The sequence below is a fragment of the Lissotriton vulgaris genome, chromosome 5 (genome assembly GCF_964263255.1).
Source record: "Lissotriton vulgaris chromosome 5, aLisVul1.2, whole genome shotgun sequence".
Taxonomy (NCBI): domain Eukaryota; kingdom Metazoa; phylum Chordata; class Amphibia; order Caudata; family Salamandridae; genus Lissotriton; species Lissotriton vulgaris.
In genome coordinates, this window is record NC_141693.1 from 2,033,127,924 (window position 1) to 2,033,144,632 (window position 16,709).

Below are 16,709 nucleotides of genomic sequence, written 5' to 3' on the forward strand. Positions count from 1 at the left end.
CTGCGTAATCCAGAGTGCCCAGACGTTTGAAGAAGTGATGTCTGAAATTAATCTTGTCCCAATCTTTGTCCAGTTTTGCACCAGCGCAGGAGCCAATGGCTCCCTGAACTGGTTTGAGCTGGACTATGTGGTGCTGGCAAGCGCTCCCACCCTGTCCCAATACACTAAACCCTGTCTGGGAGGGGTTCACACCTCCCTGTGACAGGATACCTATTGTTCTGCCTTCCCCTGTCCGAGCTTGGCTCAGTAGCAGGAGGGCAGAAACGTGTCTCTGGTCGGCGGCAGCCATAGCTTGCTGTTCGGGTCTCGAAGACTGGTACCTGAAGCACAGAGGGCCTCCCAAAAGAGCTTTATGGTACATGGAATCATTCCAACATGTTTGATACCAAACATGATAGGATTTGTTACATGCAGTTTCAAGATGGTAATCGCATAATGACTCAGTGCCCTCTATATGTCATACAGCTGTCTCGCTTCCAACATGGGAGAATGGACTCCACAGGCTGTAAGGGTGTCCTGCTCATGCAGGGGCACCCTCACACTTAAAAGCAAACACCCTGTCTTCAGAGTTGAAAGGCCTGCCTTAGCCCTTTCATGCTCATGACAAGGTCAGCTAGTCATGAGGCACAGTGGAGCTGTGCTTATGACGAGCTGACCTTGTCATGAACAATGGTATATCTTACTTTCCAGCACAGGAGGGGAAAACCCTAGGCAGCCAAGGTGTTAAGTGCATTGGCCTTAGATATAAGGAAACCTATATCTTAAATAAGTGATGCTAGCACCAGCTTACGCAGGCTGCAGTGGCAGGCCTGTAGTTCCAAATTGAGTGGTCTTCAATAGGTTGCATAATACACGCTTCAGCCCGTGGGGGACCCCTGGTGTACCTATGCCCTGGGTATCTTGGTACCATATGCTAGGGGCTGATAAGTGTACACCTGTGTCCAATCTGGAATGTACTGAGGTACTTACCATACTCATTTAGGGGAGAAAACACAGTGCCTGGGGTCCTGGTTAGCAGGATCCTAGTCAGAAACAGCATTACATCAAGCAAAAAGTGGGGGTAACCATAAAAGCAAATCTTACTTTCCTACAATTGTGCCTCTGAGCATGGGATAGGAGCGGTCCTATCCCAAATAAATGGCCACGGTCAAGACCAGCCTGTGGCTTTCATCAGTAGATTACTCCCCAGGGAACAGCGCTGGAGTGTCATTGAGAGGGAAGCCTTTGCTGTAGTCTGGTCCCTCAGGAAGCTGAGAGCATACCTGTTTGGTTCTCACTTCATTGTTCAAACTGACCACAGAGATGAGATGGTTCATGCAAATGAAAGGTGAAAATCTCAAACTGCTAAGGTGGTCCATATCCCTACAAGGAATCAACTTTGAATTGAACACAGACCTGCCCATGCCTATGCAGATGGCCTTTCCTGGTTCCTCCACTTAGAAGATGAAGAGTCTCTAGTTAAAGGTTATTCTCATCCTCTTTCATTTAGGGGCGCCTCTCTCTCTGCTGCAAGAACTGACTTGATGTAGGAAAGTGCCTCTTTTGACATGGTTAGCCCCCACTTTTTGCGTGATGCATAATATGATTTCAAACTGTAAGTGCAACAGGTCCCTGTTAACCAGCTTCCCAGTGAGAGATCTCTTTACCAAAACACGGTACCATGATTGGCACAACTAGAATTACCCCTGAAAGCCCCTCGTAAATGGTGCCCCTGGTACCTGGGGCATGAGTACTGAAGAGGGTCCGCCGGGGCTGCAGCAGTGGTTGGTCCACCCCAGGGACCCCTCACCAAGGCTATGCACTCTGCCAATGCAGGCTGTGTGTCTTGGTGCAGAGAAATCCGAACAGTCAACCTGGCACACAGCCCTGTTGCTATGCCAACCATACACTGCATGAGGTATAGGTACGTCAGCCCTACTGCAGGCCATTAGCCCTAAGGCAGGGTGCACTATATCCTATTTGAGGGCATATCGGCATGAGCAGGTATGCCCCTACAATGTCCTGTCTATTCTGAGCTGTTGTAAGTGCACAGGGACGCACAGGCTGGATACCGGTCAACACGAGTTTCATAGCTCCATGATGGCTTCGCTGATTTCTAAGTTGTTTGGTATCAATCTTCTTATCTTAATAAATCCTCACAGATATCAGTGTGGGGATTTATTAATAAATGCAAACAGAAAACCCTTTTAGAGGGTCCCCTGAAACCCTAACAAGCACGGGTGTGGTCTCTGACTTGTTTGCACCAGTCTGCCACCACCAGACCTGTTTCTGACCTCAGGGGGTGAGAGCCAGTGCTCTGAGGACAGAGACCAAGCCTGCTGTGGGCGGAGGTGCTTCACACCTCCTCCAGGACAGGATGCTGTTCCTAGACGGGAAGCTTCAGAGGCAATTCCGCCTTTGAAATTCAATCAAGGAAACTCCAGATAGTGGGGGAGGCCAAGCCCTCTTTCCTGCTCCTCTTTTGAAAATTAGTTAGATTAGGAGGAGGGTCTAGACTTAGCCTACATTACCTTCAGGGCTGGGCAGGCGAGGTGAACTCTCCTGAAGTTCTACCTTCTTGGGATGGTGCAAAAAGAACCTTTCAGGGCTATGGTAGTGCCCCTTCCCACACAAAGTGATCACTAGAGGGTGTGGACACCCTAAAGGTAGGTAGCCCATTGGCTACTACCTGTCTCTGCTTGTAACACCCCCAAATTCAATATTTAGGTGGCTGCCCATGACCTGAACATCATTTTCGACTTACAAAAGAAGACCAGGAAAAAGAAGATTTGCGGCTTGAGAACTCAAGCCCTGTGGCAGAAGAAAAAGTGCCCCCCCTCCCCTCACCACCCCCACAGCCTGATGCTCCAACAGTTGCTACTGCTATATTGTCCTGAAACCCGTAAGGACTCGAAGAACCCTGGAGCACCTCCAGCATTCATGAAATCGCCAAGAAGCTCCAGTGGAGTGAAGATATCAATCCTCTGCAGGCACCGATCCTGTGAAATCTGTTTTTTTTCAACTTGCTGCTCCCTGGCGACCTTGACGCAGCAACAGAGCAAGGAAAGGTACAACCTCTCCTGAGAATCGGATTTGCCTCTCCACCAAGATTGGAGGCACCAGGACCTACCGGAGCTGTGGCGTACTAATACCCGGGCTACCAGATCCCCCAGCTGTAAACACCGAGAAGAAGAGTCCACACCGGGCGCCCGAAGAACCAGAAGAAAGCAGACTTCAAAACACCCGAGACCCACCTCCTAAGGGGCCCAGCTGTCACAAGATCACCTCCCCAAGTTGCCTGCTCCTGATCGTGAGGCCCTCAAGTTGCACAACGCACAGCTGACCTGTTCGCTCTGCACCCGGCCCCACGGGTCCTGGCATCGACTAACCTGCTGTGCTCCCATGGTCCCCATTCCCTTGTGGAATCCTCCCTCCAAGGAGAACCACTGAACTTACAGGTAAGTCCTCCTGTGCAGTGTACTTTCAATTGGCCCCCTTCTTTTCTGCGCGTCAGTTTTCAAGACGCTAAGCACTCTGCTCCCCGACAGTCCGGAACGTTCCTGAACTTCTGCTGAACTTTGGACCTGGTCCCAACATCAACCTTCAACAAGAAAGTGACCTTTGTGAAAGCATTGCCTGATTTTACATGCATTTTTCTGCTTTTTAGGTCTCGCCTTTTCCATTCCGAAGGAATGGGAAATGGCGAGAATTCAAGTGCTCAAAATACTCGTGAAACCACTGTTTTTTTCGTGAGGTTTTCTTCGAGTTCACGTGGCCACAGGCACGCGCTTTTGGGCCATAAACTTTCACGGCCATCTGTTCCCCAATGTCCCTCCCACCCTTCCTTTGATCTTGCCGCGAGTTCTTACAGGCTAATGGCCCTCCCCCTCCCCCAGCACAGAGCGTGCATCGCTTGTTTACTCCTGTCTGTCTATCCTCGATCACGCCGCTGCTCTCTAGCTATGCTTGTTATTTATTCCTTTTCGTGTCCGTCTGTTCTCCATGTTACGCTCGCCTTCGGCTGCCTCTCTGCTGCCCTCTTCTGTGGCTCACCCCCTTATCTATTCTCCTCTGTGCCTCTTTCTCATGTGTGCTTCTCGTTCTGCCCCATCTCTCCCCCACTGTATCTGTCACTCCTGTCTGTCTATCCTCGGCCCCTGTGTCTCCTCTCCACTGCTGTCCCCCCCTATCGTTTCTCCTCGTGTCCATCTGTTCTCCATGTTACTCTCGACTTCGGCTGCCTCTCTGCTGCCCTCTTCTGTGGCTCACCCCCTTATCTATTCTCCTCTGTGCCTCTTTCTCATGTGTGCTTCTCGTTCTGCCCCATCTCTCCCCCACTGTATCTGTCACTCCTGTCTGTCTATCCTCGATCACTCCGCTGCTCTCTAGCTATGCTTGTTATTTATTCCTTTTCGTGTCCGTCTGTTCTCCATGTTACTCTCGGCTTCGGCTGCCTCTCTGCTGCCCTCTTCTGTGGCTGCCTATCCTCGATCACTCCGCTGCTCTCTAGCTATGCTTGTTATTTATTCCTTTTCGTGTCCGTCTGTTCTCCATGTTACTCTTGGCTTCGGCTGCCTCTCTGCTGCCCTCTTCTGTGCCTCACCCCCTTATCTATTCCCCCTCTGTGCCTCTTTCTCATGTGTGCTTCTCGTTCTGACCCATCTCTCCCCCACTGTATCTGTCACTCCTGTCTGTCTATCCTCGATCACTCCGCTGCTCTCTAGCTATGCTTGTTATTTATTCCTTTTCGTGTCCGTCTGTTCTCCATGTTACTCTCGGCTTCGGCTGCCTCTCTGCTGCCCTCTTCTGTGGCTGCCTATCCTCGATCACTCCGCTGCTCTCTAGCTATGCTTGTTATTTATTCCTTTTCGTGTCCGTCTGTTCTCCATGTTACTCTCAGCTTCGGCTGCCTCTCTGCTGCCCTCTTCTGTGCCTCACCCCCTTATCTATTCCCCTCTGTGCCTCTTTCTCATGTGTGCTTCTCGTTCTGCCCCATCTCTCCCCCACTGTATCTGTCACTCCTGTCTGTCTATCCTCGATCACTTCGCTGCTCTCTAGCTATGCTTGTTATTTATTCCTTTTCGTGTCCGTCTGTTCTCCATGTTACTCTCGGCTTCGGCTGCCTCTCTGCTGACCTCTTCTGTGGCTGTCTATCCTCGATCACTCCGCTGCTCTCTAGCTATGCTTGTTATTTATTCCTTTTCGTGTCCGTCTGTTCTCCATGTTACTCTCGGCTTTGGCTGCCTCTCTGCTGCCCTCTTCTGTGGCTCACCCCCTTATCTATTCTCCTCTGTGCCTCTTTCTCATGTGTGCTTCTCGTTCTGCCCCATCTCTCCCCCACTGTATCTGTCACTCCTGTCTGTCTATCCTCGGCCCCTGTGTCTCCTCTCCACTGCTGTCACCCCCTATCGTTTCTCCTCTCTCCGTGCAGCCGCTCCTCTGTGCCTGTCTCTCTTCTGTGCCTGTCTTTCTCTCATCTGTGCCTGCCTGTCTGTCTCTCCTCAGTTCTGCTCCTCACACTGTTACCCTGCATGCTTCGAGTGCAGCACTCAGCACGCCGCTCGCTTCCTCATTCCTCCAACAGAGTTTACCCAGAAAGGTGCTGAGGAGAGGGTGTCTCAAGAACTTGTACGACATCAGCGTTCTCTCTATTTCTCACACTTCTTGCCTTTACACCTTTCCCTCCCTTTTCACCTCTCCTTTTTTCTTCTTCCTTTTTCCCCCTCCATCTGTTTCTTTATTTTTCTGTTTATTTCATTCTTTTTTGTTTCCTACTCCTATTTCTTTGGCTTGTGTTTCTTTCTCTTCGTCCCCTATTTCTTCCTACCTTCTTCCGTTCCCTCCCTTCCCTTCTTTTGTGTAGCACACTTTTACAATGAATTTTTTCCTTGTTTTGTGCCAGGGCTCTCTTTGTGTAGGGGTCGTCCTCAATAATCAGCATTCTACCAATTTGTTTAAAGTGAGTTGCACTATGAGTGAAATTTTAAAGAGGAGAGGGAGGTGGCTACTTAGAACTCGCTAGATTGTGTACAAACGCAACAGAGCAAAGAGACTGAAAGATTCAAACCTGGATGTGGTGCCTCGCAGCTTGGGAGTGGATAGTTAACAAGATTAACAAGCATTGGCATAGCCAATAGGTCAAGCATTTGGGACCTTATAAGTGTTTAGCCATGCAACAGTTGGTGTTGTTGCACCAAGGATATTCTGCTGCATAGCTAAATACTTATAGGGTCCAAAAAGCGAGACCTATTGGCTATATTTATACAGGCACGCGCTTTTGGGCCATAAACTTTCACGGCCATCTGTTCCCCAACTCCAGCACCTCCCCTCTCTCCCCCGCGCACAGCCTTACTTGCATTTCTCCTCCCCCTCCCCAGCCTGCTTCCCCCAGGCCGTGTTCCCTCCCACCTTTCCTCCTCTCTCCCTGCTGGCATCCCCCCTCCCTTCTCGCCCAGTCCTTCTTGTTTGAGTCTGTCTTGCCCTTTGCCCTCTTCCTTCCTCCTCCATTTGTCCTGGCGCTTCCATTTCTCACCCCGCTTGGCTGCACCTCTTGACACCTCCCGGCTCCTGCTCATATCTCTGCTGTAACGCATTAGACCCACGATGGGTATTCGCCGATTCATCGCTTTCCTGCCTCTTAGACTTCCAGTTCCAGCGCTTAAAAGCCTCTTTTCCCCCCAACACCGTCTTGTCACGCCTCCATCGCGTTCTTTCTATTGTCACTGTTATGACTCCATGGCGTCTTTCCACATAGGTGTCCTTTCAGTCAGAATCTCTGCCTCCAGTTTTTCCCCATCCTCCGAGTCTATTTTACGTTTTTGTCTTTTTGCCGATCTCAATTCATCCCCCGTAGCCCGTCTCCTACCATCTGTTTACTTCCATTCCTCTTCCTGTAGTCCCTTCACTTCCATCTGCCGTGGCTCCCCCTCGTCTCTTTTCACATTGTTTGCTCTCCCTTGTGCTTTTCTATCCTTTTCTTTGTCCACTTCCATCCCACCCCTGGTCACTCATCTAAACCCAATTCTTTTGTTATGTTTAATCCCCTTCTATCTCGCCGAAATTTCCCATGTCTTCACCTTTACTCGCATTCCGTTCACGTCAGACTAAATTCTCCCCTCATGCTGATCTAGAAGTCCTGTCTCCGCCATCTAGGTTTCAGTTCTATCGCCACCCTCGTTCACTGACTAATATCTCTCCCAGGAGTTGAGTTCCTTGAAGTAAGTGGGCGGTCATGTGGGCGCTATCTGCCAGCACCAAATGTGCACACCAGGGGCCGTGGATGCTAAAACACCACGGTGAAATTAAGTCCCCACAGTACCCTCGTGAGCCTTCTGCCTCCTCCCGCGTGCACGACCTGACCTGCCGGTGACTCACGCGCCACGCACTCCCTGAATCTCGGCCGGTCATACTCTGAGCCGAGACGCGTGCCTTTATTCCCTCATTCTACCCGAGCTGCGCTGTCTTCACAGCCGGGTGATTGACGCTGTAAGGACTTTCCCAAGGAGAATGCCTTTGAGTGCCCCAATCGATCACCGCTGCCTCTGGGGGTGTCTAGTTACACTGGGCTGTACTCGCCGCTCAGCTGCCTCATTGTATTGGTGACCCTTCTTTAGTTCAAGGCCTCTGTTTGGTGCATGAACGAAGCAGGCACTAATATTTCTTTAGGTGTTTTTTAAAGCACCTTTTGTAGATTTATACAGTTTAAGTGCCAGGTCGTTCATAACAATACATCTTGGCTTTGGGGATAGATGCTCCACTGTGGAGGTGCACGTGTGTTCTTTTACATCTAAACCAGCGTACGGTGTACATTTATCAGCAATCCCCATACAGACAAGCATTTGCAATGCAATAGGTCTCGCATTCACAAGAGTTTGAGCTATTACAATTGCAAATAACAATGCCTTTTATTTTTGTTTTCATTTTAAAAACATAAAGGGCTTTGTCATTTACAAAACCAATAGCTCCAACTTTCCTACTGCGAGACCTATTGGCAACGCCTTATGCTTTTTATGCTAAAAATGCTTTTTCTCCATTACTTTCAATGGTGCGTGATTGCGCACTAAAGTGATATCTTTTCGGAAATTTGAAAAATCGTAACTCTGAAATTAATTGCCTTAAAACTGTGTTCATGGTCTCAAAAATTGATTTTTATGTTTCGTTTCAAATTGGGTCTCGGATTTATTCTTGTATGTGTGCCAGTATTGTGTCTGTGAGTACAACAAATGCTTACCACTACACTCTGATGTGCGTAACTGCTCTCCCACACTACCACAAAAAGAGTTAGTATTATCTACTTATACCACTGTATACCATTTGGGGATTCTCTGAGCTCTCTACATAGTGTACTTCATTTTAGTGCCCTGTACAGAGAACCAGCTTCCTACACGTGGTCAGAGTCATGGCAGCAGATGGTTTCCACTGTTTCACTCTTGTCTGCCGATGCATTTTGGATGTTAGATGTTTTGGTGACACACTCTTTTCATATTTAGGACTCTTTGTAGTGTTCGTGATGTGGAAGAGCAGAAATCCTAAGAAGAAGACGGATTAATGGAGGACCAGATTTGAAATGCCATTTTACCTGGCGGAGAGTTCCAGCAGAGAGGCCTCCTTGGATGTGCCCGAGTTGCTGTGAGATGGGAGACTTCCTTTGACATTCTAGTGTTGCTCCGAGGCAGAGTGCCGGTTTCACTGACCCTTCCCTTCTTCCATCCTGCCTGCTTGGATGCACCGCCCTGGGCCTGCACTGTGGTGGGTGTAACTGGTTCCCTGGGGCTGTGCAGGAGCAGCTTGCACACAGGTCGGATGATGGCGGATCACAGAAGCTATAGGATGCAGTGTACACCTGCTCGCCACCTTTCGATGGTTCTCCGGAGACATGCCGTGTAGGCCCACCACCTTCTAGCTAGATTGATTCTACTCAGTGCTATAGAGGTAATGACATTCACTCCCTGGCACCTGCTCAGTGCTTGGCCTCCTCTTGTGAAATCTCTTCAGCCTAAAAAAAAAAAACACCTGCCTGTCATCTTCCCCTAAGACGTGCAGGCCCCCAGAGAAACATTTTTAGAGAACTTGTGATAAATAAATACAATAATCCTAAATGTCTGTCTTTGGTCGCCCCTCAGTAAGTGTTCAGTGCACATCTTTGCCCAGATTTCTGTGCCTCATGTGAAGTAAAGGTCCGAGTTCCCAGAGGCGGGAGGCACCCAGGAGGGGGTTTAATGCGGATTGTCTTGTGGAGTGGAGGCAGAGGACAAACATTTCCAGGTGAGGTGGGGGGGGGACAGGCTTGGTGGGAAGGGATGGGGCTTCTGTTGTGGGGTAGGAGGTGGAGATTTGAACTGTTTATGAAGCACTTGCAGCTAAGGAGGATTTCTTGACAGTCCCACATTAATCAGCCAGAACATGGTCAAGAGCGGCCAGGGCCAAGTAACTTCCTAAATCCTAGATGATGACATCACATTGAGGGTGAGATGGGTGTCAAGGGAAACCTTTTCCATCCTCCAACACCCTCCACCGCAGAAGAAGCGTGCCCAGCTTTGAGGTCCCACAGACCCAAGAAGGATAAACAGATTTCATTCATCCCAGCCGAGTGAGTGCCTTTAGTGATGATGCAGCAGTGGGTGAACCAGAGTGGTTTAAAATAAGCCCCTCCTTTGGAGGACAGGGAGCCAGTCAGACCCTAGAGGAGGAGTACCATGAACGACTTATGAGCATCAGGTGGCTGCCACACTACAGACCATTCAGAACATGAGCATCAGATGCCTGCCACACAACAGACCATCCGCAACATGAGCATCAGGTGCCTGCCCCACTACAGACCATCCACAACATGAGCATCAGGTGCTTGACAAGCTACAGACTATCCGCAACTTGAGCATCAGGTGCTTGACAAGCTACAGACCATCCACAACATGAGATTCAGGTGCTTGACAAGCTACAGACCATCCACAACATGAGCATCAGAATAGGAGAATCAGGCGCCTGCCACACTACAGAGCATCCACAACATGAGGATCAGACCATCCGCAACATGAGCATCAGGTGCCTGCCCCACTACAGACCATCCAGAACATGAGCATCAGGTGCCTGACACACAACAGGCCATCCAGAACATGAGCATCAGACCATCCAGAGCATACATGAGCATCAGGCGGCTGCCACTCTACAGACCATCCAGAACATGAGCATCAGGTGCCTGGCACTTTACAGACCATCCAGAACATGAGCATCAAGTGCCTGCCACTCTACAGACCATCCAGAACATGAGCATCAAGTGCCTGCCACTCTACAGACCATTCAGAACATGAGCATTAGGCGGCTGCCACACTACATACCATTCAGAGCATGTCGGGTGCCTGCCCCACTACAGACCATCCAGAACATGAGCATCAGGTGCCTGCCACTCTACAGACCATCTAAAACATGAGCATCAGGCGCCTGCCATGCTACAGACCGTTCCCAACATGAGCATCAGGTGCTTACCAAACTACATACCATCAAGAACATGAGCATCAGGTGCCTGACACACTACAGACCATCCAGAACATGAGACTTCCTGGGGGCAGCAAGCAGGAAACGACCCAAAAGAGAGCACGACAGGGAGAGGCTATAGAAGACATACACAGTACTCTTCGATCTGGGAGCTGTCGGACTGCAGGGCTGGGGAAGAAAACTGCCATGTTTCTTGTCGCCAGTAAATCAAAGAGTGCCAATTTAGGCACCTCAACAATGGAGGAGGACGCTCTGTTGCTGCAATGTGATGAGGTGAGCGGCGAGAACATAGGGGGCACTGGCAATGATAGTGCGCCAGAAACAGGAATAAATGAGGGGAGCTATACTGGCCAAATGGACCATGATTTTGCTATATCTACCCATGGGGTCGCTGGTGGGCAAAATAACCAACATGTCTTAACTCGTGCGATAGGGTGAACAAAACCCTGTCTTAATATAGCGAAAGCACTTCTGGAGACTTGGGGCTAGACAAAAGCAATAATATCAGCGGTCTAGCATCTGCAGTGGGAGGACAAGTCGGAGATCTAACTGAACAAGTTTAACAAGTGGATTGTAACAAGACACAGGCCCCAATTGAGGGGGACTTGGTTGAACACTTCTTCTCGATGTCTGATCAATCGAATTCATCAGGCGAACAATCTGTCCAACTGTCTGATGGTCCAACTAGCTCGCCGAGCGGTCAGTGGAGCAACGTATTACCTCAAACTGAGTGGAGACCTGGTCAGAGAGCCAGAAAACGCAGGGGGTCTGCCATAAATTACAAAACACACTCCGTCGTGTTGTCAAATTCTGCTCCGAATTTACTGAGCGGATAACAGAGGCTGAGAATCATATTTCTAATTTAGAGAATGTAACAACTGCTCAGAAGATGGTGATAGGCGACCTGGCAAGGCAACGCAGTGATATGGTGTGGAAGCTTGAAGATATGGAAAATCGTTCTAGGCGCAACAATTTAAGAATCCTGGGAGTCCCGGAGGGCATTAAAGGGAATGACCTGCAGAAGTTTGTGGTGGAACTATTCACTGAAGCCTTTCCTGAACTGAAGCAGTGTGCATGGGACAACAAAGTACAAAGAGCCCATCGGTTAACAGAACTCCAGTCGGGGGGCCAGTAAACCGGTGCAACCAAGAGCAATTCTTATATGCTAATCTAATTTTTTATCTAGACAAGCGTTGTACGACCTAGCTAGGCCAGACAGGAAAAGAAAGGGCAACGGGGTAGAATTTATTGTACGTCCGGACTTCTGCCGTCAAACAGTGGAAAAAAGGTGGCAATTGAGGCAGCTAATTTCTCAGTTTCAAGCTAAAGGCGCCTATTCCTCATGAACCCCGCTTAGCTCAAGATTATATACAAGGATAACACCCGGATTTTTACATCAGCAGTTGAGGCTAAAAAGTATCTACATTATATCAAAGTGTAATTTATGGTATTTTTAAAATGGATGTATAATATGAGGTAGTACCCCCTTTTTGGCTTGGAAGGGGACTCCCAGCCGGTATGCAGGGTCGGATCCAAGGATGTCCAGGGTCTCAGATCTTTCCTAGAAGTCTCTGCTAAGTTTTCACAATTTCGGTGTCTCACTGCATAGCAAAGGGGAGTCCAAAAGACAAAAAGCAGTGTGTTCAAGTACATTTTCAATTCACTGGAGGGAAATAAAAGTAAAAGGTACAACTATGTACTAGCGGCCAGTGCTACAAAGAGTGAAAAAGAGCTCTCTCTTACTGAAACTGCATTCTTCAACGCCGGAGCAGCCATTTACCTTAAAGTAACAGTGCCTATTGCTTTAGTTGTATCCTAACACTGCCATTTGTCTAGTTACAAGAATTCAAGTGATCTTTGCAGCCTACTTGTTTCAGAAGCTTTATTTGTTATTCTAATATCTACATCACCAAAAGAAACAACTTCATGTTGCTCATTCACGCCAAGACCGTTGTCAAAGGAGTCCACATGCAGCAGCTTTCCACCCTTCTGAAAACCATCTACTGGGCGGGGCTCACAAGAGCACTTGTCACAGCAAACTATCACTACTGCAGCATTGTCTACACAGGGTAAAAGGTCATGCCACGATTACTGCAGTGGTGCCTTCACAGGAATCACTGGTCATGCCACGCTTCCTACAGCGGCATCCATATCGAGCCCCCTGGTCATAACACGATTACTGCAGCATCATCTATACAGGGTTCGCTCACCATGTCATGATTACTGCAGTCCTCTACACAGGGCTCCCTGGGCATGCCATGATTAGTACAGCGAAAAACCAAAGGTGGTGATGGACGGGGCGTTGACAATACAAGCTCTCACCCCCAGTCAACTGATCTGGGTTTAATCCATCACTGTTTTTCAGCTTACTCTGCCACCCCAGTTCAGACATGGCCATATGCAAATCAGTCTGACCCTGTGCCTCATGGGAACAGTCCAGCCCGAACTGCCAAGCCATGCCTTCCCTGGACTGGAATCAAGCTTCCCAGGACCGGTTTCTGGCATTACAGCCGTCTTCAGCCGGGCTTGCTTGACTCCAGTAGCAAAGTGAGCAAGGGACTCACGTCTGAGCATACCCTGCCAACTTAGAGCGAACAAAGAAAAACCGAAGGTGGTGATGGACGGAGCGTTGACAATACAAACACTCACCCCCAGTCCACTGATCTGGGTTTAATCCATCACCGTTCTTTAGCTCACTCCGCCACCCCAATCATTTCATCAAAGACTGTGTACCGAATACTGAATGCTACATACGTGTTAGTATGCACATGATCAATATAATAGAGGAGTATCCTTTTGACTCCACGTTCAGTGTACTTTGTAATCTGGATGTGGAGTCATTGTATACCAATATCCCCCAAAATGACTCTATTCTCGTCATTCAGGATGTTCTTAACAAACGCCCTAGGCCTCATCGGATGCCAACCTTTTTTATCTTACAACTACTTGAGATATGCTTGACAAAAAATTACTTCCTGTTTGATGGCCAATATTTTGGCCAGATCAAAGGTACTTCCATGGGGGCAATTTTTGCCCCCACTTTGGCCATTCTATACATGGACAGTCTAGAATGCAGACGCATTCTGTCGTCGAGCAATCCCTTCCATAGTGGCATCACACTATGGAAGCAATACATCAACGACATTTTTATGATTTGGACTGACTTGGAAGAGTTACTCCCTTCATTCCTACATTGGCTTAATAGCAATTGCCGTGGTCTAACTTACACGTTATCCCCCAGTCATTTTAGTATTCCTTTTTTAGACCTCAATATACAGGAGAAGGATGGCCTTCTTATTACAAGTTTATATAGGAAGCCCACCGAACGAAATTCTCTTCTAAGTTATCAAAGCCACCATCCACATGCTCTTCGTGATTCATTACCATACTCCCAATTTCTCAGATTACGAAGAAATTGTTATCTGAAGGAGGACTACTTTAAGGAGGCAAAAACACTGAGCGCCAAGTTGAGGGCAAGAGGCTATCCACGTAAACTAGTCCATTCCTCCCTTAAACGTGCTTGATACTGTCCCAGGGATGTGTTACTGGAACCTAAAACTTAGAGGACACAGAACCGGCTGGTTTGTGTCACCACCTTTTCGCCTGCATCCAATTCCATAACCAAAAGTATAAAGAAACATTGGCCTGTGGTCAACGCAGGACGCCTCCAACTTGAGAAAAACCTCTTTGCCTTCAAGAAGTTTAAAAATATTATGGACCATCTTGTACGTGCAGCATTGCCCACCCCAGATAAAAATGGCACACTGGATAACCTATGGGGACTTCCCCGCCTTACTGGGCATGTTAAGTGTGGCAATTGTTCAATGTGTGACACTACTATTGAAGGTAAAGACTTTGGGGCAGATTTATGTTAACTGGCGCATCCCAAGGGATGCGCCAGTTAACATGCGCCACATTGCGCCACTTCTCCGCCACCCATGGTGCAAGTTAGTGAAGATGCGTGACGCATCTCTCGGCGTACGGGCGGCGCATTGCAGGAGTCATGTCGCAAGTGCGACATGACTCCTGCAATGCACAGGACCCACCTCTTCAATGCATGGTGTGTCACCCTTACGCCTGCTTCAAGCAGGCGTAAGGAATTGAGGTAGAAAGTGACTGAGTGAAATCTCATAGATTTCACTCAGCCACTTTTAGGAGGCGTTCCTGCGCAGGAACACCCCCCCTGCGCAGGAACGCCTCCTTATGGCGCAGGGCTTTACAACGTGACGAATCTCCTAGATGCGTCACATTGTAAATAGGGCGCATTGTTTGCGCCGCCGTTGCGTCACATTAAGTGACGCAATTGCGGCGCAAGGAGGCGCAAGGGCCTCATAAATCTGCCCCTTTGTTTTCAATGATGTTAAGCTTGCACGCAAACAATTTTCCAATTGTGACAGTGTAAATGCCATATATGCCATCATATGTCCCTGTTCAAAGATTTATATAGGGCAAACAACCCAGAAAGTGAGATTGAGAATGTGTCAACATAGGAGGATACGCTCTAAGACTCTAAATGCTCCCTTGGTGGAACACTTCACTGAATTTTCACACACTGAGTTGGACTTCAAGTGGATAATCATCTCTCTGATCAGGTTGCCACCACGTGGTACGGACCTACAACATCTCCTGAATAAGGAAGAACTCCATTGGATCCTGAAGACTAAAAGCCTCCATAGTGGCCTTAACAGGATGGAGGACTGGACTTCCTTGATCTGAATGTCAAAGCTATAAAGTGCTTTGTTACTGTATTTTTAATATTGTGATTTCCTCATGTATTAGGCCTTGTCTTGCCTTGCAATAATGTTCCTATTCACACTGTCATTGGCTACTTGTCACCTCTTTTCACTTCTTCATTCAATAGCAATAATGTTCTTATTCACACTGTCATTGGCTACATGTCACCTCTGTGTTTCTCTTTCACTTCTTCATTCATTACTTGCATCACTTACTAATGGCCTACTTTTTAACCTCAACAACCGTGCTAATATGGCCACCATTCTCAATCCGAAGTTCCATTGGCCCCACCGATACCATGTGACGCGGAATGGCTTCATTTCCGGCATCACCATGGTTTTTCGCTGATCGCGAGGTTTTCCCATTACTCACAAGGACCCCCATTGAGGACCGTTGTTCTGACTAGATTTGGTAAGCGTAATTTGCACCCTGTCCGCTCCCATATCGCTATAATCCCCACAGGTGTCGAGCGAGCTTATCATTATTCCCTGTCTTCCGATTCGCCCGTTATTGTGATACCGCATCAGCGGTTCCCAGGTAAGTTTACACTCCTTAGAGCATGCATGCTGGTAATATCACCCCACGCTCTATTCCTAAATCCTTTGTCTTATTTATCTCTTTAGGATTGTTAATTTGCCATTTTAATCTCGTCATCACTGAGCCCAATTTGGTGTTTCCCGGTAAGCTTTGCGAAATGCGAGCAACTTGCATGCTTGAGGTCCACCCTCCCCGGCCGTATTTCTCACTCAATATGTCACTTTAGTTTAATTCTGGTCCTTCGGCCTTCTATTCAAGACTTAGAATCATTGCGTATTAATTATTCTGGGCACTTCATTGGTACCTCTTTACTGCTTGATGCAGCCCGATGTTTTGCAAGCTAGGCTTTGGTTCTGGTAATTGTACTATTACATTCACTTCATATCGTCGCTTGGCTCTTATTCACTTCATATCGTCTCTTGACTTTCTAATCACCTTTTGGATTTTGCATGCACAGTCACTAGCGGTTTTCAATCACTCTTTGGTTATAAGTAATTCTCGAACAGGCCGCTTACCCTAATTTTGTCCCATACACTTTTGAGCACATGTGGATGTTGTTTTAGGACTTGCTTGACAGCGTTTTAACATGACTTGACTTGCTTATGTGCATAGTATGGTTGACATGCCTATATATGTTTTTTAATCAGTTTCTTATTTCCCTTCCCCCTTTTCTTTTCCCTCAACTTTTTATATTGGCAATATAACTCCATAGTGTGGGTATTATTCATAGTTGTGTCACTAGGCAATGTATTGTTGTCCTGAGGATTAACCTTGTATTTTAATTGGGTTTGAAAAGTCGTCAACCTAAATACACTAAATGCATAACTATCTTGTGATTTACCACTTGCATATGTGTGTAACTTGTATTGTCTGTGTATGATTTATGATATTCAGACCGTCACAATTTGCCTATAAATCCCCTTGTCTGTTTTCCCTTGAGTGTGTTAGTTGGGCACCGGCTGGTTGGT

The 16,709-nt window shown here is 47.9% G+C and overlaps 1 protein-coding gene across 1 annotated transcript in view; it reads left to right on the top strand.

Moving 5' to 3' along the window:
- DPM2 (dolichyl-phosphate mannosyltransferase subunit 2, regulatory) overlaps positions 1-9,077 on the top strand; it is a 53,423-nt gene extending 44,346 nt beyond the window's left edge. The window contains exon 4 of the mRNA XM_086924948.1: positions 8,469-9,077. Coding sequence (XP_086781074.1) covers positions 8,469-8,527 — 59 coding nt within the window. The 3' untranslated portion in view covers positions 8,528-9,077. The remainder of the gene's footprint in view (positions 1-8,468) is intronic.
- The last annotated feature ends 7,632 nt before the right edge of the window (positions 9,078-16,709 follow it).